Source organism: Gossypium hirsutum, chromosome A08 (genome assembly GCF_007990345.1).
Source record: "Gossypium hirsutum isolate 1008001.06 chromosome A08, Gossypium_hirsutum_v2.1, whole genome shotgun sequence".
In the NCBI taxonomy this organism is placed as follows: Eukaryota; Viridiplantae; Streptophyta; class Magnoliopsida; order Malvales; family Malvaceae; genus Gossypium; species Gossypium hirsutum.
Genome location: NC_053431.1, coordinates 123,497,153 through 123,521,075, shown reverse-complemented (window position 1 = coordinate 123,521,075; position 23,923 = coordinate 123,497,153). Strand labels below are relative to the sequence as shown.

Genomic DNA, 23,923 nt, shown 5'->3' with positions numbered 1-23,923 from the left:
ATTTAATAAAAATAATAAATAGTTTAACCAGATTTTAACATAATTATTATTAAATATAATTTAATAAAATAATATATAATTTAATAAAATTCTTAATATAATTATTATATGAATTAAAAAATCATAATATATAATACTATAAAATTAATATATAATCTACTTTATTATTTTTAAACTGTAATACATATTTAATGTGCTGAAATATCATTAGTGAAACAAATAATTTAATGTTGGATATAATTTTAGATGATTTGAAATTTGCGTTTGCATTGGATGATCTGGAATTTTGTTCAATGCGCAATAGCGCTCATCCTCAGTTAAACCTTCTAATGTTGGTTATAATTTTAGAGCACTTTCCTGAATGGTCACTTCTAACTTTTGTTGAATTGTTGAATTAGCACTTCGGAGACAATACTCCTACTGATTTCAATGTCAATGGTCCGTATGTTTTCCGTCAATAAAATTTTTTACTGCAAAAAAAAAAAAAGCCACAAACAATATTGGTTTTCCCCTCATTTCTTAACATTACCACTCTCACTTACTACACAAGTCAGAACAAAATCAATAATATTAAAAATAGACACTAAAATTCATTCTAGTTTTTAGAATATTTTATAACTGTATAATGGTTATGTAAAAACTGATTCACATTTACAAGTGATGATCTTTACACAATTTGCGAAACATTTCAAAGCAAGATTGATTTATTAGAATGTACAATGAGATCCATAAATAAGTTGGTAGTGAATACATCTACAGAAAAGCCCTTACCAACCATTTTCATAAGAAGTTGCATTGCCTTTGAGGTATAGCTGTTTCGAAGTAACCTTCGGATCATTACATTATAACAACTATTAGGCGAGCAATCATTATCTCCCATGCTCCCAAAAAACTTGTATGCTTCATTTGGCAATCCCTCTTTTCACAGTCTATTAATTATTACATCATATTTGTAAACATTCAGTTTTAAACCACTATTTGAGAGTTGACGAAATAATTCCTTGGGAACTTCAATATGCACAGCTTTGCACAACCCATCAATTAGGATAGTATATGGGACAATATCAAAATCTTATAATATAACTTAAAATAATTATATTATAAGATTTTTATATGATAAATAAATTGAAATTATGACAAGTGGATGGTGATGATAATGCACAAATGTAAAATACATATGTTTACATTTGTGATACATATATTTGTTATTAAATAGATATTTATTATTTCATTATTATTATAATTTATATTATTAAATTATGATTATTATTAAAAATAAATTAAAATAAAGATATATGTATGGTGATTAAATTGTACAAGTGTAATGCATATATTTATACATTTGTAATATATTTATTTAATTACTTTTTAATTAAGTAAAAAGAGTAAAAAGATTTTTATTATATTAAAATATTAAATTATATAAAATAAATAAAATAAGGATAATTGGATGGTGATGATAATAGGTAACTGTAAAATATATGTGTGTCCAATTGTAATATATATATTTGTTAATAAATAAGATATTTATTATAATATTATTATTAAGTTAATAAAGTAAAAGAATAAAAGAAATGAAATAAATAAAGAAAACAAAAGAAAGAAAGAACAGCAGAAGCATTTCGAAACAGAGGAAAGAAAAGAACAAAAGAAAATAAAAGGAGAAATTAAGATTTGGGAGCTTTAACTTTAATTGGTAAGCCAATTAAGTCCTTTTTACTTAAATTTGATATTTTAGAAGTTTTAGAACAAAGTTTTGTTGAAATTAAGTTGAGGTTTTGAAAGTTTTTAGGTTTTTGAGCATAGTTCATGTTGAACAAAATAATAATTTAGGGGTTTAATTGAATGAATTTTAAGTTAGAATTGATTAAAGGATTAAATTGTAAAATAGGCTCTAAGTTTTGTGTTGTAGGGATTAAATTGAAAGAAGTTTAAATTAGAGTTTTATTATGAACATCAGATAGTTAAGTAGAATATGGAAGGAATTTGAATAAGAATGAAGTATAAATTGAGTTAGTAAAGTGAATGAGTTGTAAGGACCTAATTGAAAGTAAGGTAGAAATTGAATAAAAATTCAATTAATCAATATAAATTAGTGTTGTATTAATCGTATAAATTATTTTTATTTTTATTTTCATAGCTAACAAAGAACCCGAGACATCGACAAAGAAAGGAAAAGAGAAGGTTGACGAAGAGTAATCCGAAAATTACGGTTTGTATTTTTATAAACCGAACTTAACATTTAAATTGTTGTTTTTATTATTTGATGTGTATGCAAAGATATTAAGGTAAGTATTAGTGTTTTGATATTGAATTGAATGTATGTGAATTTGTGATTATTGTGAAATGGATATTAAAATAATTAATTACTGTGAATTGAGAAATGAATTGAATACCCTATTAACTGTATCGGGCTGAGTCGGATATAATTGGTATACCATAGGATTGGAAGTGTTCAGGGATACTTCGACCTTGAGTCAATGAGGCACTATAAGTGTTGTACTGTTACTTCGACTTCAAGTCGATGAGGCACCTTGTGTGTCATACTGTTACTGTTACTTCGGTTTAATCCGATAAGGTACTAAGTACCCTACTACTACTGTTTACTTCGGCAAAGCGGATGAGGTACTAAGTGTCGTACTAGTGTATTGGTTGGATTCGTGTATCCGTCTAAGTCCGAGCTATGTTAATAGAGGTAAACTATTGCAGTGAATAACTGAATGACTGTATTATTGGACTGAATAACTGATTGTTATTGATTGTTTGATACTGAATAACTGATTGTTATTGAATAACAATAAACAAATAATTGTTATTGAAAAATAATGATTGATACTGAGTTTGAAATAAAATAGAGCACTGGATTGAAAGGTGAATATTTGAATAGTTATTGAATTTGAGTAGTGTTATATATGTATTTTATAATTATTTAAGTGTTGGTTTATAGAAATACCATAGAGTGCATACTCAGCGTACGGTTTGTTTTCGTGCGCAGGTTAGGTACAAAAGTGATTAACGACTTAGCATCCAAGCCGGTCCTGAACTCAAATACGTGGTAATGTATTTTCTCTTTTGAAAATGGCATGTACCTAGGTTGTAATTTGTTGTTATTTTGATACATAAATATTAATGATAAATGATGGTAATGGTTGTTCCATACAATTACATGTCTTAAACATAGTCTATGTCATAGCTTTGGGCAATTTTGTTGAATAATAATTTAAATGAATCAATTAGACATTTTATGTTAGATTGTTATAAACATAAAAATGTTAGAACTTTCTATTATTAGTTTCTTATAATTAAAGATGTATAAATTCATGAATTGATTTGTTTTGATTGGTCTCGATTTGAATTTGCAGGGAAGGTTAGATATTTATAAAGGGGTTATATTGAGTTCGCAAAAAAAAAAAAAATTGGAGTACCCGAATAAGTCCCGATTCGATTCTAATGTGTGATTTGGACCTCGAGGGTCCATTATAGGGACTTTATAATTAAATCAAAATATGTATGTCATTTATTTTGAATTAAATTGAAAATTGTTCGATAGGTCCGGTAATGCTCCGTAACCCTGTTTCGGCAACGGTTTGAGATTAGGGGTGTTACTGATCAAATTTTGAGGGGTTGGTCAATGATTCATGTGGAGGAAAAATTAATGGTGGACCAATCATGAAGGCTAATAGAAAAGAGCTCCACTCTACCTTTGAGAAAGACCAGTCCAAGGAGGTGGACTTAGGAGAAAGTAAGGGAAATGTGCCTTGGATCTCACTTGATTTCAATCCGGTCAATATTAATGCTACTACCTTACCAAAATCGAATCACACAACTGTGATCATTGAGGATGACAACATCTTAGTGGGTCATGCCTATCAAGTGAGCCACTCTATTGCTTCTTCTTCAACATGCATGCAATGAGGAGGGTTGATACATTTATGCATGAGATAACCAATCGTGGGTTTAAAGTGTGGAATGTCCTGATAATGTTTCGTGATAATCCATTGTTGTTGTGTGTTACTAGAAACAGACTATTTGGAAGCGTTGCATCATGTCTAGGATACTCTAATGATACAACAACTAAATTCATGTCATGCCATTCGAGAGATGTTGCGTCGAGATTGAGATATTAGTATTAGGCATGTGCATCGAGAATGTGATAAGATGTTTACTTGGCAAAGGCTGCAAAAAGAATGGTTATTGACTTTTACTCTTGATCCCAACCTCTTGATTTTGCTTTGAATGTGCTGCATGAGGAGATTTATCTTTTCCTAGATTGATTGTTATATAATAGCTTTTACCTTACTTAACAAAAAAAAGAAAACAATTTAATACCAATAAATATTGATTGTAGTGGTAAGATACATTTCACTTTTCAAGGGGAGACACATAATCGAATATTGAAGATAACATTATTGAAAAGGATAACCACGAACTTCGAACATGAACCATAAAACGGACATAAAAGATAACAAAAGTATTATAAAACATTACATGAGCTTAGCCTTAAACTCGAAATTTACTAATTGTTTTCCCTAACACGGGATTAAAATTAGACATTCAATCGGTTCAATAGATGGATTAAATACAAATGCATAAGTAATATCTTTGGAAGTTAATTTTCATGATACAATTACAAACTGAGACAAAAGAAGAAAATGCTTACATTTTCTCTCAAAATTAATGACCAAATATATTTATTAAATAAAAAAAAATTGTCAAAGAATAAGGGGTTGAGCTTGATCACATGAAAATCCCTTGACAAACTTCGGTTGAGCTGCAATTAGACTTTCACTTAGCAAATATTCCTTCTTTTTATGTAGTTCTTGCCAATACATCCCTAATGAGTTGCTTTGGTGCTGCAACAGATAAATTGAAAAAAAAAAAATCATTAGAAGAGGCAATTGGTATGTAGGATAGTGAATTCATGAATCCGATCAATCAGCTGATTCATCTTACCAGACAAACCAGTGATCATCTTGAGTTGTGATTAATGGAAAAATATTGTTAGAAGAACAAAGGATATGCATAGATTAGTACTAAAAAACAATAGGGATAGAGAATTCTCGAATCCGATCAATCATAGGGCATTGGGGGTATATATCAGATAATTCTCGAATCGGGTCAATCATAGGGCATTGTCTTACCAGGCAAACCGGTGAACATCTCAAATTGTATAAATGCTTGGTTGATAAACATCTCTGTTCCAAACACAATAGTAGCACCAGATTGCTTTGCTTCTCTTAGGAGTCTGGTTAACTTTGGTGTGTAAACAGAATCAAACACCAATGAGTAGTGTTTCAAAGCTTCCTGCCATGGAAAAAAGTGACTGTCAAACTTGGCTATTTTTACCATAGATGTCGGAAAATATGCTTTTATGGATCTGAATTCCGAAGAGTCTGAACCGCGAAAGACTAAAATGGCTTTGATGCAAGTTATATCCTCTGACTACATGGAAAAACTTAGACTGTGTCTGATACTTGCACCAAAGTCTGAGTATCATAGGCAAATAATACCTCATATTAATTGAATATGGTATTGTTGATTCAGTGCATTTCAGTTTCAGCCTAATCTATACATTGGAGGACATTATTACTACGTAATGGATATGCTTCAATCCCGGTGAACCAGTTTATCCATTTGTGAGGCATTTGTAAGAACTGTGTTTGGGAACAAAAATTAAAGAGGCAAACCTTGGACACTGGTGTCTCCTCAATTCTTGGTTCCATTCCAACAGGTGTCGTGTTAACGAGGATCATCCCTTCTACAGGACAGAAATCATTTAACTCAGCAAGAGTAAGTGCTTGTCCTCGGACTTTGCTAGCGAGTTCTTTAGCTTTGTCTGGAATTCAGAAGAAAACACGATCATCCTTAGTAGTCAATGAGAAACAAATCACTAATGCCACTGAATTAAAAATGACAAAACTGGATTGAGATACACATACGACACTTACACCCGAATCTGAGAATATGTCATAGAACATAATGATATATCAGTGTTGAAGATTCTTACCATATAAAAAAGCCATCATATCATGAAATGAATGATATACCTATTTTGAGACCCTTACCATATGTGCGATTCGCAACAACAATTCGAGCTCCTTTTTTATATGCTCCATAAGCCAGCGCTTTTCCAGCACCACCGGCTCCAATTACGACAAATGTTTTACCAGCCAATGGAGAACCAGATGCAAGGGTTGCACCATTTGATACTGCAAAGAAGGGGGAAAAGAAGTGCGGGTTAAATCATTGTGTTCGGAAAGGATGGAAGAAACCGAATATTGTAAATGCATTAACCTCTTAGTTCCTCTTCAATAGCTGCAATGCCACCAAGGTAGTCGATGTTATAACCAATCAGTTTTCCTTCAGTTGATCTTTTGATCATACAACTAATCGCTCCTATTGCCTGTAAGGAATTTGATGAATAAAAAAAAAAAAGTCAAATGTACTATTCTGACACAATATGCAACACCTTGCTCAACATGTTAAGATGAAACTTGATGACACGAGGAACATAATACTTAACAACCTGAATCCAAACAAGGACAAAGTACCTTGGCAACGGGATCAACCTCATCACAGCATTTAAGTCCAGCCTCCTTGTGAGGAATGGTATAACTGCATTTCGGAAGGAAAAACTATTTTTTTAAGAAAAAAATGATACTATACTTACAGTAGACGCTTAAGCAGATTTTTCTTTACCTGTATCCAGCAAAATCGGGGGCTGAATAAGTGGTGATAAAAGTTGAGACATCGTCAACCAATAGAGGTAGATATATTCCATTAAAACTAGAGGATTTAAATGATGCATTGTAGAGGTGAGGACTTTTGCTGTGAGTGATAGGATTTCCGATAATACCATAGACTTTGGTATCAGGTCCTATAAGCCTCATATTGTATAAATCTAATAATTCCTTCACAGTTGGTTGCCCGGGGGCCGATGCTAGTCCTGCCTCGCGTGAACCAAAAGTGAGAAATCCCCCAAATTTAGCAGCAAGGATCCTCGACATCAAACCCCTCTCTCCCATAACGAGTCCTATCACTGGAACCTACAGATTCAGCTGACATTGTCATTCACAACGTAGGAAAGATTGTAAGAACACAAATTCTTAGGAGTAATAATGAAAAACGATATGTTCAAAATGAGAAACAGTTCCGGTTGTTCCGTAAAACAGGAAGCATCATTAAAGTAATTGCAAACGGGAGCTCTGGTAGATTACTTACTTGGGAGTGTACAAGTACTTGAAATATTCTAGCATTGTCTATGATGTCTACGGCAGTTGTTGCGATCTTCACTATGTCAGCTCCGGTAGCCTGTATCCTCGCAACAAGGTCACTTAATTCCTCGACCGATGGAGTTCTTTCATAGTTGTGTGAAGAAACTATAATCTTGACTTTTTCAGGCCTCTCCCCTGGAAGTGAATTGAAGAAGTCATGAGCAACCTTCAAAGAGTCAAAATGGAATTTTATTAACATGTTCCTGGAACTAAAAAAAAAAAAGAATTCAAAGCAATTGTGACCAACCTTGAGTTCTATATCAATGTAATCGGCTCCCAATTCCATGGCCAGACGTAATGCTTCTCGCCGCTTGCTTTCATCACCATCATATTGACCACCTTCCCATCTTGGTCTAAAATGTATTATCCATAAGACGGGTTGTTAATACGGGAAGATATTTCTCCAACAACCGGATCATATACAGAGCAATTTCTCTGAATATCATAGATAACAGATGCAACCATTTTTATTTCCTCCAAAGGTTATAAATCATTACCTGTAGGTGACAAGAGTTGGCAATGGAGCTTGTTTGATCAAGATAGCAAGATCTTGTCTAGGAACAAAGTTCTTCAAGAAATCCACCCGAAGCTCAACAAGATCGCCACCAAAGTCCTTTGCCTTTTGCATCTGAACCAGCATTTGATCAACTGATTCTGCCATTATTGGCACACAAATTAACACCGAATTCCTTCGAGTTTCATTGCCGATTTGGAAATCTGTGATTGGCAACTAAAAGAACACCAAAAAGCGGTCACCATAGCCAATGGAATCACTTAGATTCTTGTACAAATTAACCGAGCTCAGATCAAATACTAGAAACTGAACAAAAAGAAATCATTTTGAAGCATGCATATATATATATGTCTAGGAATAAGAAATATGAATAAAAAAACAAGAATGAAATGCTTTATCTAGCATCTAAGGAAACTAAACCCAGTAATCCAAAATGAAATCAAGCAAAAGGCATATCAAAATCAAAAGGAAAAAAACACTAAAGCCAATCAAGCTATTTTCACCAAACTAGCATCCACTGATCTAACAATGAGCAGCAAATAAAAAGTAGTTAAAGTTTATATCTTCAATCCAATACAGTTTCAAATCACTCAAAACCAATCAAAAGAAAACATTAAAAAACAATTTATAACACAAATCAAAGCATCAAGGGTACTTCTCCTTCATTCCCCAAAAAAATGGGAAACAAATTACAACTTTTGAAGTCAACTGAAAAAAGAAAAAGCAAGAAGCTTTGAAACATTAGACCAATATACAAGAACAACCCAGAACTTAAAATCTTATTCTGTTTCAGTTCTCTTCATTGTTTTGACTTCTTTTCTCAACAACCAAACAGATGATCATCAACGAAGACTAAAGATCAGTCCAAAAAACAAAACAAAACATTGTTTGGTCTTTTTAACCTTAACATTGTAATGACAACAATAAAACAGAAAGAAGAATGAATTACCTGAAAGCTTTCGAGAGCCATTTGCTTTGGGATTTTGAGGAGACAAAGGCGAAAGAAAGCAAATAAGTTAACTAGCTTTCTTTGTTTTTGGTTGTTTGCAGTCGGGGTTTGGTGGAGTAGGGGAGCTTAGAAGTTCGGTACCCAGCTTGGTGTTGCGCTTTCCAAATTTTTTATTATCTAATATTGAATTTAGAATTTTTTTATTCAACTTTTGATTGAATAAAATAAAAGGTTTTTCTAAATTGGGAGCCATTAATGATTGCCTAATTATAATTTAGGTAAATAATTCACCAAAATAAAGTTTTAAGTATCTTATTACAAAAAATATAGTTTGAAGGCTTATTAATTGAATTAAGGTTTTTTAATTTTGATTTAAATTTGTATAATTATAAATTGATTAATATTAGGTACATTAATAATATGTTTTTTTTAACTCTACCTGTGGAATTTAAAAATTGTCATTTATCATTTAAATATATCTTATTGGATATTTGTCATCACCCTAATATAGAGGTGTTCACATTTTGGTTAAAACTGAATTAACCGATCGAATTGATCTAATTTGATTAATCGGTCAGTTAATGATTTTTTAGAAGTTAAGTTATTGGTTAATTCGGTTCGAAATCGGATAATTAATCAAATTGACCGAATTTAATAATTAAAAATATGAATTATATGTAGTTTTCATTTAGTTAAATGAACATTATCAATTTATTTTTTTATATGTTTTATACTTGTTTTAACAAAAAAAAACATATGAATTTCGGTTAACTAGCTGGATTAATCGAAATATTTTAGTTCAGGTAATTTTTTTTTTGAAAATAAATTCAGTTCGGCTAACGGTTAAAGGGTTAAAAGGTTTGATTAATTAGGTTAATACTAATTCAGTTCAATTAACCGTTTGAACACCCCTATCCTAACCTTTAGTGTAGAGCCTAAAAATTTCACCTGTAATTATAAAATATTTTCATATATTTTATAATTTTTTAAAGAAATTGAGCTAATTGAATTTTAGTCTATTATTATTGTAACATTTAAGTGGAAGATGTGAGTTTAAATTCATATAAAACTCTCCAATTTAAGAATTAAGAGTTTACAGGTAAAAATATATAAATAAAATTTCTAGTTAAATCATATTTAAAATTTTTATGAAAATTTATTTAATATATTATTCGTTTAATTCTTTTTTTATTTTGCATGATTTAAGGGTGGCATCTATTTTTTAGGATGTAATAAAAAATTAAAAAATATTTAAAAAATAAAACACATGATATAATTTAAACGGTTAAAATTTTAATAACCTTTATATATATATATCATACAACCGTATCAGTATAAACTATATTTGAGTTTTGATTAAAATTTTTTATATTTGCAGAGAAAATAAGATATATAATAAATATTTAATTTTATTTTGTAAAAATATTTTTATAATTAATTAATGTATAAAAATAACCTCAATAAAATACTAAATATTAATTTTTTTTATTATAAAGTAAGTTTATTAACTAGCTGTATTTATTTATTAGCTAAGCTTTTGGCGTTAGGTAAAGGCTGCATTGTACTTTATTGGTCCAGTGATATGGTAGGTGTAGTGTATTCAGAGTAGTGTCTACAAAATTGAGTTTACCAAATTATCCTGCTTTGGGTATTTTAATTTTTGGACTTTAATTGTTTGCTAACATTTTTTATCCGAAAATTTAATTTATTGTTTACAATAAATTAAATTATATTGAAATGTTTTATAATTAAATTTAAACAAATAACAAAGCTTTTTAACAAAATCTTAGTTTTTAGATAAATCAAAACATTTAAAATATATCAAAATAAGATGAAAAGTGTATTAAATATGTCTAGTATCCTATAAATTTAGGTTATTATTATTTTGGGTTAAATTGTGGAAGCTAAAGTCAAGTATTTATATATTAATAAGTAGTTGGGTGTAATGATTAAATATATTGTACTTTTAAGAGAAGATTTAAATTTAAATTTTAGAAACGATATTATTAAAATAAACGATTATAGATCTTAAACATAAATAGTAAAATGGATTGTGGATCCCATCTGCCCGATGTGCAACACAGGCAAAGAGAATGTAAAGCTGCATGCAAGTAGCAGATCAGAACCTGTATGCTGAATGGAAGAAACATCAAGATCTAATAATAGAAACAAAATTTGGAGTGATGTTATTAAGATGGGCTTAAATTTTTTTGGAATTTTTTCTAGTTAAATTGAATTTTACTTTTTTTAAATTAAAGTGATTTATCCCAATAATAAATAAATTAAAGATAAATTACAATACAAAAACCCAATATTATTCAATCTACATTTTTATAACTTTGATATCTTAAAAGTCATTCAAATAAACTTAAACAAATATTTCATATATTTAGTAAATATAATAAACGAATTCTAATATATGTAAACTAATAAGGTTTGAATTTGTATATTTCAAAAATTGCAAACATCCGATTCGCTACTTTCCTTATGTAGTAGATTATGTTCGCTCCTTTCAGTCGGGGAACCGGGAACAAAAGGCACGAAACCCCTGCCACCAAACACCAGGCGCATGAAGGCATTATCAAACTTACGCCAATAACGATGAACGGTGTGCGTCGGAGTTGCAAGAAGTTCACGAATACTACTTGGCCGATGAGCTGCACCGAGATTATCATCAAAAGAATTATCCGCACTTCCGAGAAACGGGATTGTACTGGATTTTGGAGTTGATGCTTCTGAAAGCATGCTAGTCGTTATTTTGGGATGAGGCAACAAGACCCTTATTAGAGATTTAGTCATTATGCCAAAAACTATAGCAGAAACAACACAAAAAATAGTTAGTGTGACATCTCCAAAAATAAGGATTTTAGGCTGTTGATCTAGACCTGTTTCTGGATACAATAGTAATTCATCCTGTTTGACAAAGTCGGTCCAAATTAATATATTAATAGTGATATAATTTTTTTTAAAAAATATTTTTTTATTTGTAGATTAAATTTGAATCTAATTGACATTATTATTGTTGCAATAATAAAGAGGATAAAAATTTAAACACATTCTTTAATCTAAAATTTTGAAAAAAAAATTTAAGTAGTAATAAGAATTATATAAAAAACAATTGAACCAGCTTTTTTGTTTGAGTGGGGTTTAAAGTAGATAAAAGCAATAGATATCTTACCACAGTGCTGAATAAAACAACGGTTATAGTGCTTGTAATCATAACCGCATTCTTTCGCAGTTCAGTTTGCCCTGACCTTGAGAACTGCATTCATAACATTAATTAAAAGTCTATCAAATCATTTCATACTTTGAATTACTCTCATTCTATCATCTATGACATGGATTAGAGTTAAATATTGATTGGATGTGAGCAACATGTCTTACATGGATATGTTTATATTTTTAAAAATTTTCTTTGTATATATTTAAAGAATCATATTAGATTATTATATTAATATTTAAATATGAATTAAATGTATGTGCATTAAAAATACGAAAAGTTCGAATCTATCATTACTATTTGAATTATTTTCGAAAACCATCAAGTTTCTATTGAGATTCCTCATTCTAATTCAACTAACTTTAATGCTAGTTTACTCTTACTTTCTCTTTCTTCTCATTTTATTATATATGACTTGAATTTTTACTTAATATAAAATATAAGTATATGTTTAATACGAGAATATAATTATCTAATATTTTCTCTTGAAATATTTGGATGATCATAACACATCCTATACTAATGTCCGAATATATTTTGATACAATTACTTTATACTATTTTTGCCAACTTTAATACTACTTTCCATGAGTAATAGTAATAATACCGATAATAACGTTGTGGTCTCAAGAGACATAAGGAGTATCGAGACTCTATTACCTGTTTATATGCAAGAGCCATAGATACGGCACCTCTCATGAGACCCGCCCACCATATTATTATCTAAACAAAGAAATGCGAAGAAATAGTAATGTCAAATAACAATATTAATTGATTTGGAATAATAAATAAATAAAAAGTTTAATGCCAAGAGCACATACTTGTTCCCTAAAGCTTATATTTTCACTAGGTGATTTATTTGACAAGTTTGCTAAATATGATAGGGGAAACACGAAAGCTGCTCTTCCGGCCATAACCAGAGCAAGTAGTATAGAACTAACCATAAGTGACGTTCTAGGCCTGGAAAAAAAGATAATGTGAGTATCCAATACGGATATGTTCATTTTTTTGAAGTTCTTATTATTTTTTATTATTTTAAAGCTCCTTGGAGGGTCATATACTTAGGTCCGAATATGTATTGGAAAGAGTGTCAGACATCAATAGTTCGAGAAAAAGAAGAGTTCATGTAGCTTAGATTTTATACAATGCACGTTAGAAAAAGGAAATGCAAAAGAAGTTGTACTTCCTAGAGTCGAATAGAACATACCGATCATTTACTCTCCATGTCGAAATGTCCAAGGCATCCATGCCGACATAAAGAAAGATAAAAGTCTCAGCAACGAATGACAAGGTAGCAAAAGTATGCCTGTGTTTAAACAAAAAGAACTGAATGAATTGTGGCATATGCACAAAGCGTAAACATTTGTTTGAGGCATTTTTTTCCTTCCAGATATCATGACTTTTATTGCCCTAAGATAACATAACGTAGACTATGTTAACGGATTTGGATATCAGTGTCAATTTAGGTATGTGTCTGAAGTTGGATATTAAATGTTTTTTAAAATTTTCATATATTTGGAGGATTTTTGGAGAGTCATTTCCGCAAACAAATATCTAGATATGCATCAGACCTGAATACTAAAAATGAAGAGTAAAATGACATAGATGGAGAAAGCATACTTTGTAGTTACTCTTGAACTCTCAGTAACATTATGCCATGTATAATGTGACATCACAATCCCACAAATGAATACTGTGAGAATGCCGCTCAAATAAAACAGCTGCAGGGGAGGCAACATTAAAGTTACTTAAAAACCACATTAGTCATCAAATTCAGTAGTTCATATGGAAAGGACTGGCTGCAAGGAACTGTCATGTTTCACTAAGAAGAGTCTTACTTCAGCCAAAATATATGAAAGGTATGCCATAAGCATCATAAGAGCGAATTCTCGATCTGTTGAATGCCTGAATCATGTTAAAACCAAGTACATTGAATACTTAGTTCAAGACTTCAAGGACATTGTACCATCAACATTGTACTGTGATAACCAAAAAAAAAGAAATAACATCCAAATGAAGTTCTATGCCAACTAAATACTTTTGTGTATAAGACATGATATAAAAAAATATAGAACATGAATGAATATACAAACATATCAAAATTTAAATAAAATAAGTTATTTGTGTATCAAAATATAGAAACATATATTTTTAATGAGAAAAAAAAAAGCAAGAATATTGGAACCCACCCATTGTTTGAAAAGTCAAAAAGGGTGAGCACCGAAAGTAGAAAGTAAAATTGGTTGGCAAGTTGGGTTAAAAGTTGGCATGGGATAATTGCAATTTTGGTCCCTAATTGTATAGGGACATTGCAAGTTGATCCTTGAACCTCAACTATAAATAGGCCTAACCATTTCTTACTTTCTTCATCCCACACTTGCCATTCTCTACTTAAGGCAATTGTTCTCTCTCCCTATTTGTAAACTTTCACTTGTATTTTTGGAGTGAAATATATTTGGTAGTGCCCGAGGACGTAGGCAAAATTTGCTGAACCTCGTTAAAATTCTAGTGTTCTTTATTTTTGTTCTGCATATTTTGCAAGTGTCATTGTAGTGATTTATTGTGCTATTAAATTACGATAGAGGGATATTCTGGCTAGGAAAGATCTGGTATGTAAGCGATCCTCGTGATCCACCTCTCTTTCCTGGGAATTAAACTTAGTGTGATTTTTCAGTACAATAATTTTACTCTTTCACACGCTTCCGTGCAACAATTGGTACCAGAGCCAGGTTCGTACTTGGGGAATACGACCGTTTACGGTACTATTCACGTATACGGCACTATTCACGTATACAATACTATTCACGTATACGGCACTATTCACGTATACGGTACTGTTCACGTATACAGTAGTTGGGATTGAGGAGAAAAATGGCAGCAGCATCGTCATCAGCAAGGACTACTGTGACAAATGCAAAATTTGAAGTAGAGAAATTTGACGGTACCAATAATTTTGGTATGTGGCAGTGTGAGATCCTGGATGTCTTATGTCAGCAAGAGCTGGATATAGCCCTTGAAGAAAAACCTGACAAGATGGATGACAAGGAGTGGGCCAAGATCAATAGACAAGCGTGTGGTACAATCCGCCTATGTTTGGCCAAAGAGCAGAAGTACTCCGTCATGAGGGAGACATCAGCAAAGAAGCTGTGGGATACATTGGAAGAAAAGTTTCTAACGAAAAGTCTTGAAAATAGGCTTTATATGAAAAAGAAACTTTTTCGGTTCACGTATGCACCCGGTATGTCGATGAATGACCATGTGAACTCATTCAATAAAATTTTAGCAGACTTGCTAAATTTGGATGAGAAATTTGAAGATGAAGACAAGGCATTATTGTTGTTGAATTCCCTTCCTGATGAATATGATCATCTTACCACCACATTGCTTCATGGGAAAGATTCAATCACATTTGATGCAGTCTGTAGTGCGTTGTATAGATCTGAGACTCGAAAGAAAGATAAAAGAGATCACAGAGATACAACTGCAGAAGTCTTAACAGTAAGAGGTCGTTCACACAGCAGCAAACCTGGTAGAAGGGGTAAGTCCAAAGGGAGACCCGCCAAAGATGAATGTGCCTTTTGTTGTGAGAAAGGGCATTGGAAAAAGAATTGTCCTAAGTTACAAAAGGGCAAGTCTATTTCTAATGCATGTGTAGCGGAGCATGATGAGGAGTCAGACTTTAGCTTGGTTGGCATGGCAATGGCATGTCAAACGGATGAGTGGATATTGGATTCGGGATGTACTTACCATATGTGTCCTAATAAGGACTGGTTTTCTAGTCTTGAAGAACTAGAAGGTGGAGTTGTTTTTATGGGCAATGATAGTGCCTGTAAGACAATGGGTGTAGGTACAATCAAATTGAAGAACCATGACGGCTCAATCCAAGTTCTGACAGATGTTCGCTATGTACCCAGCTTGAAGAAAAATCTCATCTCATTAGGGGCCCTAGAATCTAAAGGGCTCACAATCACTTTGAGAGATGGATTACTAAAGGTAGTAGCTGGGGTATTGACGGTGATGAAAGGCACTAGAAGAAATAACTTGTACTATTTAAATGGAAGTACAGTTATTGGATCAACATCAACAGCTTCTGCGAAAGATGCAGATTCAGAGGCTACCAGGTTATGGCATAGGCGATTGGGACATGCTGGTGAAAAAGCTTTGTAGACTTTGGCGAAGCAAGGCTTGTTGAAAGGTGCAAATTCTTGCAAATTGGAATTCTGTGAACATTGTGTTCTGGCAAGCAGACGAGGGTAAAATTTGGTTCAGCAATTCACAATACGAAAGGAATTCTGGACTATGTTCACAGTGATGTGTGGGGACCTACCAAAGTGGCTTCTTTGGGAGGTATGCACTATTTTGTCACTTTTCTTGATGATTATTCAAGAAAAGTATGGGTGTATCTAATGAAAAGAAAAAATGAAGTTTTGGATGCATTTCTGAAGTGGAAGAAGATGGTGGAGACTCAGACAGGTCGAAAGGTCAAACGACTTCGATCAGATAATGGTACTGAGTACAAAAATGATCCATTTCTACAAGTATGTCAAGATGAGGGCATTGTGCGACACTTCACTGTTCGAGATACACCACAGCAGAATGGGGTGGCAGAACGCATGAATCGGACTATACTGGAGAAAGTTCGATGTATGTTGTCTAATGCTGGATTGGGCAAGAAATTTTGGGCTGAGGCAGTTACATATGCGTGCCATCTAATTAACCGATTGCCATCAGCTGCAATAAATGGAAAAACTCCTATGGAGATGTGGACTGGTAAACCTGCTACTGATTATGATTCTTTACATGTTTTTGGTTCCACTGCATATTATCATGTAAAAGAATCTAAGTTAGACCCAAGAGCAAAGAAAGTATTATTCATGGGTATAACTGGTGGTGTAAAAGGATACCGTCTCTGGTGTCCTGATACAAGGAATATTGTTTTCAGTAGAGATGTAACTTTTGATGAATCAACCATGATGAAGAACGAGGATTCACAAAAGGATGACAAAACCAGTAGTACTTTGCAGCAGGTGGAGTTTGAAAAGGTTAATGATGATCCAGCTAATATTGAAAGAACAAATGATGAAGAAGTTTCGACCCAAGAACTTCTACAGCAACAAGATTCAATTGCATATAGGAGGCCAAGAAGAGAGATTCGTAAGCCTGCTCGCTTTGATGATATGGTGGCCTATGCACTTCCAATTGCAGATGATGATGTTCCTTCCACTTACACAGAAGCAATAAGTAACTCTGATGGTGTAAAGTGGAAGCAAGCTATGAATGAAGAAATGCAGTCTCTTCATAAAAATAGGACTTGGGAGTTGGTGAGACTGCCCAAGGGAAAGAAGGCAATTGGATGCAAATGGGTATATGCAAAGAAGGAAGGATTTCCTGGTAAAAATGAAATTCGATACAAGGCTAGATTGGTAGCAAAGGGTTACGCTCAGAAAGAAGGAATAGACTACAATGAAGTGTTTTCTCCAGTTGTGAAGCATTCGTCTATTCGAATTTTGCTAGCCTTGGTTGCGCAATACGATCTTGAACTAGTTCAGCTTGATGTGAAGACAACATTTTTACACGGTGATTTGGAAGAGGAAATCTATATGACTCAGCCTGATGGATTCAATGTTGCTGATAAAGAAAATTGAGTTTGCAAACTGACAAAGTCGCTTTATGGATTGAAACAATCTCCGAGGCAGTGGTACAAACGATTTGATCAGTTCATGAAAGGGCAAAGGTACACAAGAAGTAAATTTGATCATTGCGTATATTTTCAGAAGCTACAAGAAGGAACTTTCATATACTTGCTCTTATATGTTGATGATATGCTGATAGCATCTAAGAGCAAAGTTGAGATTGAGAGATTGAAGACTCAACTCAATCTCGAGTTTGAGATGAAAGATCTAGGTGAAGCTAAGAAGATTCTTGGCATGGAAATATGTAGAGATAGAGCTCATGGCAGAGTTAGCTTGTCTCAGAAGCAGTATTTGAAGAAAGTACTACAGCAGTTTGGCATGAACGAGCAGACCAAACCTGTAAGTACCCCGTTGGCTTCTCATTTCAAGCTTTCTGCACAACTATCTCCTTCGACGAATACGGAACGAGAATACATGTTGCAAGTTCCGTATTCTAATGCAGTGGGTAGCTTGATGTATGCAATGGTGTGTACAAGACCCGACATTTCACAGGCAGTTAATATAGTGAGCAGGTATATGCATAATCCTGGAAAAGGACATTGGCAAGCTGTGAAATGGATTCTACGGTATATTCAGAAGACCGTGGATGTTGGATTACTGTTCAAGCAGGATAATACACTTGGTAAAGGTGTTATTGGGTACGTTGATTCTGACTATGCCGGTGATTTGGACGAGCGAAGATCAACCACCGGTTATGTGTTTACACTTGCTGGAGGACCAATAAGTTGGAAGTCTACACTACAGTCTACAGTTGCATTGTCAACCACAGAAGCCGAGTACATGGCTGTAACAGAGGCTGTAAAGGAGGCTATTTGGTTACAAGGTATGGCTAAAACCTTGGGGTTGGTTCAGGAGCATATTAACGTGTATTGTGATAGTCAAAGTGCTATTCATTTAGCAAAGAATCAAGTCTATCATGCACGTACAAAACATATCGACGTACGATTCCATTTTGTGCGGGAAATTATTGAAGAGGGGAAAATTTGTCTTCAGAAGATCAAGACTGCAAATAATCCCGCAGATATGATGACCAAGGTGGTAACAGCAACCAAGTTCGAACATTGTTTGAACTTGATTAATATCCTGCAAGTTTAACAGTTGAAGAAGGCACTATCAAGTATTGTTGTCAAAGGCAGAAAGAATTGTGTGAAGATAAGATTATCCTAATCAAATCTTCAAGGTGGAGATTATTGGAACCCACCCATTGTTTGAAAAGTCAAAAAGGGTGGGCACCGAAAGTAGAAAGTAAAATTGGTTGGCAAGTTGGGTTAAAAGTTGGCATGGGATAATTGCAATTTTGGTCCCTAATTGTATAGGGACATTGCAAGTTGATCCTTGAACCTCAACTATAAATAGGCCTAACCATTTCTTACTTTCTTCATCCCACACTTGCCATTCTCTACTTAAGGCAATTGTTCTCTCTCCCTATTTGTAAACTTTCACTTGTATTTTTGGAGTGAAATATATTTGGTAGTGCCCGAGGACGTAGGCAAAATTTGCTGAACCTCGTTAAAATTCTAGTGTTCTTTATTTTTGTTCTGCATATTTTGCAAGTGTCATTGTAGTGATTTATTGTGCTATTAAATTACGATAGAGGGATATTCTGGCTAGGAAAGATCTGGTATGTAAGCGATCCTCGTGATCCACCTCTCTTTCCTGGGAATTGAACTTAGTGTGATTTTTCAGTACAATAATTTTACTCTTTCACACGCTTCCGCGCAACAAAGAACATGACATATATTCGGATTAGTGAATTGACATAAAAACCTTTCTAGCATAAAAAACATACCTGCCAAAGTACAACGTTTTGATGATGTAAGCACTTGCAAGCCCAACCTGTAAGGCGAAGAAAAATATCACACCTCGGGGGAAGTTCAGTGCTTACAGAATGAGTTTAGATAAGAAAAGACTTACAAACACTCCCAGCATTGTGCTTGCTGAAAACAAATAGAAAAATTTGCCAATAGACTTCAGAGCAATTCTAAAATTGATGTCAGAGAGGTCAAAACTCTGGATTGCATTGAAAAGCACTACTGAGGTTGCATCATTTACAACACCCTCTCCAAAAACCAGACTGTATAGTAATGGAGTCTCATCTTGATGAAGCACCTACACCACAAGAAAAAACAACTCCACTTTAGTATGCTTGACATACTAGTCTATTTTGCTTTGACTCTGGTGTGAGTGTCGGTTATGGGTATATTCAGTTTTTTCCTCAGTTTTCCATGTATGTAAAAGGTCATCTCGCCATTTTCTATTTTACTCTGACGGTTCATCTCGCCATACTCATATAAAGTATTACATATTTATTATAAATTTTGACACCTTAGTATTTTGACAAGTTCGTGTTTTTGTTTTTTTTGTCGTACTGTGTTCTATGTAATGTTTTAGTTATTCTTTTGTTTTTTCTACTTACGTTCGTGTCATGTCCTAATTGTTGGAATATTTTCAAATATTTATAGTATCCCAATAACTATAAATGAATTGGTGTAATTAATCAAAAGATAAAACTTTTGGTCATTGGTCAAAAGTTATATCATTTGATTTTTTAAAAAAGAATTATAACTATTCAAAAAATATTATTTGAATAGTTACAAAATTAAATGAATAATTATTATTATTTATTTATTCATAAAGACACCTATTGAAAGATGTCTCTATGAAGAGACATGAAAATTCCTATAAATAGGAATGGGATTTCATTTGGAAATCATATCAACAAATTCTAATATTATTTCTTCTCTTCCTTCATTTTCTAATATTATTAGATTATTCTATAAAGTATTGCTGCAGAAATCCTTTGTAGAAATTGAGTTTTTGTTATACATTACTCAGTGCATAGTGGACTATTCTCGTCAGTGCAAAACGCAAATAGTCATTGGCTTCATTGTATCCTCGAGGTTAATTTTCTTGGAACTCGTTTGCACACTGAAGATAAGTGGGGGCGAATATAACCTTAAAGATAGTGGCTTGATACACGCCTTGGAGCCTGTCCTATTTCTTCTTTTTCTTTTCGAGTTCCGATCGTGTGTTCGAGTTTTTTCCTTACCGGAGTTTTGTACTAACAATTTTAAGGTTATATTTCATGATGACTACCACAACACATGAAAGTGGAACACTAAGGGAGTTGGCTTCCAACTTTGTTAAACTTGATCGTTTTGATGGTGGCAATTTTCGACGATGGCAGAAAAAGATGCACTTTTTGTTATCAACTTTGAAGATTGCTTATGTTTTGGATACTCCAAGACCTGAAGAGAATGAAAATGAATCTGTTGCTGCAACCCGAGAAAGACAAAAATGGGACAATGCTGATTACATGTGCATGGGCCACATATTGAATGGTTTATCTGATGGTTTGTTCGACACCTACTAAAACGACGTCACCGCTAAAGAATTATGGGACAAATTGGAGGCAAGATACATGACCGAAGATGTTACAAGTAAGAAATTTCTTGTCAGTCGTTTCAATAATTATCAAATGGTTGATGGTCGTTCTGTTATGGAACAATTTCATGATATTGAAAAGATGCTGAATCAATTTAAGCAATATGATATGAAAATGGATGAAATGATTGTGGTATCCTCCATAATAGACAAACTTCCTCCATCTTGGAAAGACTTTAAAAGAAGTCTAAAACATAAGAAAGAGGAAATATCTCTTGAGGCTTTGGCAAATCATCTTCGTATTGAAGAAGAGTATCGAAAACAAGATCAGAACCTAAATTCTGAAAATACCAAAGTACATGTTACGGAGGAAGTACAGACTACTAAACCATTCAAGAGAAAGTTCAATCAGACTGATAGAGCACCTAAGTTCAAAAAGAAACAAAAGGGCTCATGCTATCATTGTGGAAAGCCGGGACATTTCAAGAATGAATGTCGATTTTTAAAGAAGAAATCATCTTCTAAGGCTGATAATAACGAAAAGTTCGTTGCAATGATATCTGAAATTAATATGGCACAAGATGATAATACATGGTGGATTGATACCGGAGCAACCAAACATGTGTGCAAAGACAAAAGCATGTTCACAAAGTTCACACAATGTGAAAATGACAATGTCTTGTACATGGGAAATTCTTCCACCGCAACAATTAAAGGCAAAGGGTCTGTTGAACTACAATTCACTTCTGGAAAGGTTTTAACCTTAAATGATGTATATTATGTACCAGAAGTTAGGAAAAATTTAGTGTCTGGAAGTCTGTTGAATAAGTTTGGTTTCAAACTTGTTTTTGAGGCAGATAAGTTTATTTTGTCTAAGGGAGGAATTTTTGTGGGAAAAGGGTATATGTATGAAAGTATGTTCAAACTTAATATTATTAATAAGAATAAAAATACTATTTCTGCTTATATGGTTGAATCATTTTGTTTGTGGCATTATAGATTAGGTCATTTGAATTATAGAAAATTGAATGACATGTATAAATTAGATTTAATTCCTGTTTTAATAATAATATTGAAAAATGCAATACCTGTATGTTGACTAAAATTACAAGAAATCCTTTCTCTAAGGTTAAAAGGAAAACAAAATTGCTTGATTTGATACATAGTGATTTATGTGACTTGTATAATACTCCTACATTAGGTGGAAAGAAATATTTTGTTACTTTTATTGATGATTGTTCTAGATATTGTTATGTATATTTATTGCATTCAAAAGATGAAGCGCTTGATAAATTTAAAGTTTATAAATCTGAAGTTGAACTTCAGTGTGAATCATTTATCAAGTGCTTAAGATCGGATAGAGGTGGAGAATACTATAATCCAAGTTATTTTGAACTCACTGGAATTGTCCATCAAGTTTCAGCCCCTTACACACCACAACAAAATGGTGTAGCTGAAAGGAAAAATAGAGTCTTGATTGAAATGGTAAATTCAATGTTATCATATTCAGGTCTTGGACAGGGTTTTTGGGGAGAAGCTGTTCTAACAGCTTGTCATATATTGAATAGAGTTCCTAATAAGGAAACTAAAATAACCCCCTATGAACAATGGAAGAAAAGGAAACCAAACCTTAATTATTTAAAGGTTTGGGGTTGTAGAGCTATTGTAAAAGTTCCAACACCTAAACGTAAAAAGTTAGGTGAAAGAGGAATTGAATGCATATTTATAGGTTATGCACATAATAGCAAGGCATATAGGTTCATAGTAATTGAACCAAATGATTCAATTTCAATTAATACGGTTATTGAATCAAGAGATGCTATTTTTGATGAAAATAGATTTAATTCTATATCAAGACAATTACAACCACAACAATTGATTCATTCTTCAAATGAGAATGAGATTCCATTGAAACAAATTGATAATAATGATGAATCTTGTCAAGAATTAAGAAGAAGTAAGAGGATTAAAAAGGTCAAAGATTTTGGACCAGATTTCATTATGTTTCTTGTAGAAGGAAAAGGTGAAAGTATATGCAATAAGATACCTTATTGTTATAATACCGAATCTGATCCTATTACATTTGAAGAAGCAGTGAAATCTCAAGACTCTGCTTTTTGGAAAGAAGCAATAAATGATGAAATGGATTCAATAATGGGAAATCAAACTTGGATCTTAGTTGATCTTCCACCAGGTTCCAAACCAATAGGTTGTAAATGGATCTTCAAAAAGAAAATGAAGGTCGATGGAACCATTGATAAATTTAAAGCAAGATTGGTAGCAAAAGGTTTTACACAAAGACAAGGTATTGATTACTTTGATACCTATGCTCCAGTAGCAAGAATTGCTACAATTAGACTATTAATATCACTTACCTCTATATATAATTTGGTTGTTCACCAAATGGATGTTAAAACTGCATTTTTAAATGGTGAATTGGAAGAGGAAGTGTACATGGAGCAACCGGAAGGATTTGTTGTTCCAGGACAAGAGCATAAGGTATGTAAGCTTGTTAAATCTTTATATGGGCTTAAACAAGCACCAAAACAATGGCACCAAAAGTTTGACAAGGTTGTTTTAGCTAATGGCTATAAAATAAATGAATCCGATAAGTGCATATATAGTAAATTTGATAATGGAAAGGGTGTTATAATTTGCTTATATGTAGATGACATGCTCATTTTGGCACGGATTTGGAACAAATAGAAAACACAAAGAAATTCTTGTCAAACAACTTTGCTATGAAGGATATGGTGTAGCAGATGTTATTCTTGGGATTAAAATAACCCGAGATGAAAGCACTATAGCTTTATCACAATCACATTACATTGAAATGTGCTTAAAAAGTTTGATCTTTCAACTGTATACCAGCATCTACACCATGGATCCA

General features: G+C 32.8%; 1 protein-coding gene and 1 pseudogene across 2 annotated transcripts; both read right to left on the bottom strand.

The window, feature by feature from the left end:
• Nucleotides 1–4,494: 4,494 nt before the first annotated feature.
• LOC107936270 (bifunctional 3-dehydroquinate dehydratase/shikimate dehydrogenase, chloroplastic) lies at nt 4,495–8,933 on the bottom strand. Of its 2 annotated transcripts, none has more exons than XM_016868963.2 (11): nt 8,738–8,933; nt 7,772–8,004; nt 7,522–7,627; nt 7,222–7,440; nt 6,700–7,046; nt 6,552–6,615; nt 6,295–6,403; nt 6,066–6,209; nt 5,688–5,836; nt 5,142–5,304; nt 4,495–4,853 (listed from the first exon to the last, which is right to left on the bottom strand). In XM_016868963.2, exons 1-11 carry the CDS (start codon nt 8,756–8,758, stop codon nt 4,810–4,812), a joined length of 1,599 nt encoding a protein of 532 aa, XP_016724452.2. In that variant the 5' UTR covers nt 8,759–8,933; the 3' UTR covers nt 4,495–4,809. The 2 variants fall into 2 exon arrangements, with proteins under 2 accessions (XP_016724452.2, XP_016724454.2); XM_016868965.2 differs by having other exon boundaries at nt 7,772–7,928; nt 8,738–8,891.
• Nucleotides 8,934–11,188: 2,255 nt separating this feature from the next.
• The window catches only part of LOC107936290 (sodium/hydrogen exchanger 2-like), a 20,277-nt pseudogene continuing 7,542 nt past the window's right edge, over nt 11,189–23,923 (bottom strand).